We start from the raw sequence: 2,500 nt of genomic DNA on the forward strand, positions 1-2,500 counted from the left end.
TACTTATATATATCTCTGTGAAAGTTTAGTAAAATTATTGTTGATGTTAAGATTTACACTTACAGTCTAAGACTCTTAGCAAAGTTATTTATAGGTTGGAAGTGTGAAGATATATTTGTTTTTGATATAAGCACCATGTTCAGATTCTAATGAAAACTTCGAAATTAGGATATTAAAGTCCAGATGAATATTGTACAGGCATCATATTAACATAATTTTAAATTTGATAATCCATATGATAATTCTATAATTTATTTTACTATTATTCTAATATTAAAATTCTTATAATTAACTTTTTGTAATATTTAAATGATAAGTGAGTGACACAGGTTATCCTCTTTATTATTGTAGGTTGACATCATCACTGTTCATAGTAATGATGTGAGGTCAGTCACAGCAAGGCATCCAGTTGGTGTTGTTGTAGCAGAAAGGAAGGCACCATCAAATGAAGGGGGATTGTTGAATGATCCTAAACCTGTTTTTGTCCCTGGATGTCCTCTTCCTCAGGTCTTGCCACGTGAGACTCTGATAGAAAAGAAAGAAGTTCCTCGATATAAAGTAAAACCAAAGAAAAGAAAAGAAAGTCATGCTTCTAAGATCACAGAACCAAGGCACCATAAACCAGGAGCTAGGAATTCAGAGTCAAGATATTACAAACCAGCTAAGAATCCAGAATCCAGGAATTGCAAACCAGAGAACCCAGAATCTATGCATTACAGACCAGAGGCTAGGAATCCAGAATCTGGACATTACAGAACAGAAGTTAAAAATTCAGAAAATGAACATTACAGTCCACAGAGGCAGAATCTAGAGCCTAGGGACTACAGACCAGAAGCTTACACTGTTAGCAATTCTCAGAAACTGAAGAAACTTTCCAAGGCTGTGACTTTTAGAACAGACCATGAAGATGGGACTGAAAAGGTTTATAACCCCAAAGATTATGAAGAAGATTCCTGTTATCTGGAAAGCCCAAGTTGTGGTAACTCAGTAGAAAAGATGTCCCGGAATCTAGTGATGAAAGATACACAGAGACCAAGTGTTTCAAGCTTTGTTGGTCCCCCTCGATATGTTGTAATGTCAAGGGGAGTTGGGAGGCCTGTTGTTTTTGATACTGACTATGAGCTAGCAGAGCAGTTTTTCAATGAAGATGCCATTTCGTTAAGTCCTGACGACGTAATTTCTTTTGAGGAAAGAAGTGACACAATGGACAATAGAGAGCACTCTGAAAACAGCAGTAGTGAAATGGCCTGCCCTTTTTCCAGTCACCTGATTGGTGGAACCTTGAGTGTCCATGGGAATGTGATAAACAGTAGCTCATTAACTACTGATTCAGATCTCATTTCATGTGGAGATAATCAGGGAAGCTCTTCAAGAGAAAATACGACACAATATCCAACTGCAGCAACCCTCTCAAATGTACAGCAAGTGAGGCAGGGTAGCTTACGTGTTCGTCAAAAACCCCACATGGATGGAGATCTAAGGCAGCCTATACAAAAGCAAAATGAGACGAACATTGAAAATCCCATGCAAAATATTAATATTGATAGCAAAATTAGTGACAACCAAAGTGTGACAAGTGAAAAGGACAGCTCATCGAGTTCAAGAGCCACTGCCAACCCAAGGACCACAGGTAAGTTTCAGCAATTTATAACTTATTAAGAAACTTGTAATATAAGATTTGATAGGTAATTTATGATTATGATGAACATTGTCATTGAATGTTACATATACATTTAAAGGAAGAAAGTGAAGAGCTATCAAATCTGTTAGGCCTCTACCTGAAAAAGGTTTATAGAATGTAACATTTTTCTTTTTGCACTGTATAGGTAGATAAACCTTATAGATGAACAAAAAGAAATCAAAACCACAATCAAGGTAGATTTGTTCAGGAAACAGTATATAGACAGATTAATCAAACAATTTATGTTGTACTACAACAGAAAAAGAAACAGAATAACACAGCTGGGATGAGGTCATGATGAATATATCTCGGGGTACCTTCCTTAAATTACTTGTCAGGTTTTAAAATTAGAAAATAATGGCATTTTATTTTATCATGAAGGAAATTTGCAGGAGTTTCTTAAAGAGTATGAGCTTTAGAATTTGTTATTACATTTTGATTAATGAGATGGAAAGATATCAAGATTTTCTTATCAAGTGATGCATAATCCTGCTCTTTAAGCTAAAAACAAATGAATTATATTTGTATAAAGCATTATCTCAGAGTCATTCTCACTCACTTATGTATGCATGCAGAGATAAACATATTGTATATACATTTTTTTCTTTCTTTAGAATCCTGTGGTTCATCAGCAGAGACAAAAAGGTAAGTTTGGATTGATATATCCAGCCACACTGTAGAGTCAAGAGTTCTTATGTTTGTTTATACATTTATTTAATATTAGTTGGTCTTTTTTATTTTTTAATATTATTTATATGTCTCAAACTAATGGATCATGAGCATGGCAGTGGGAGTATTATCATTCCATAAAAAGTAGTA

The 2,500-nt window shown here is 34.6% G+C and overlaps 1 protein-coding gene across 2 annotated transcripts in view; it reads left to right on the plus strand.

Moving 5' to 3' along the window:
- The window catches only part of LOC122268189 (uncharacterized), a 572,062-nt gene that overhangs the window by 1,691 nt on the left and 567,871 nt on the right, over nt 1-2,500 (plus strand). For both annotated transcript variants that reach the window (XM_086543376.1, XM_086543377.1), the window contains exons 3-4: nt 352-1,630; nt 2,296-2,326. In XM_086543376.1, the coding sequence (XP_086399502.1) occupies nt 352-1,630; nt 2,296-2,326 (1,310 nt within the window). The remainder of the gene's footprint in view (nt 1-351; nt 1,631-2,295; nt 2,327-2,500) is intronic.

The sequence above is a fragment of the Penaeus japonicus genome, unplaced genomic scaffold, assembly GCF_977035675.1.
Source record: "Penaeus japonicus unplaced genomic scaffold, GWHDUDI00000001_assembly GWHDUDI00000013, whole genome shotgun sequence".
Lineage (NCBI taxonomy): Eukaryota > Metazoa > Arthropoda > Malacostraca > Decapoda > Penaeidae > Penaeus > Penaeus japonicus.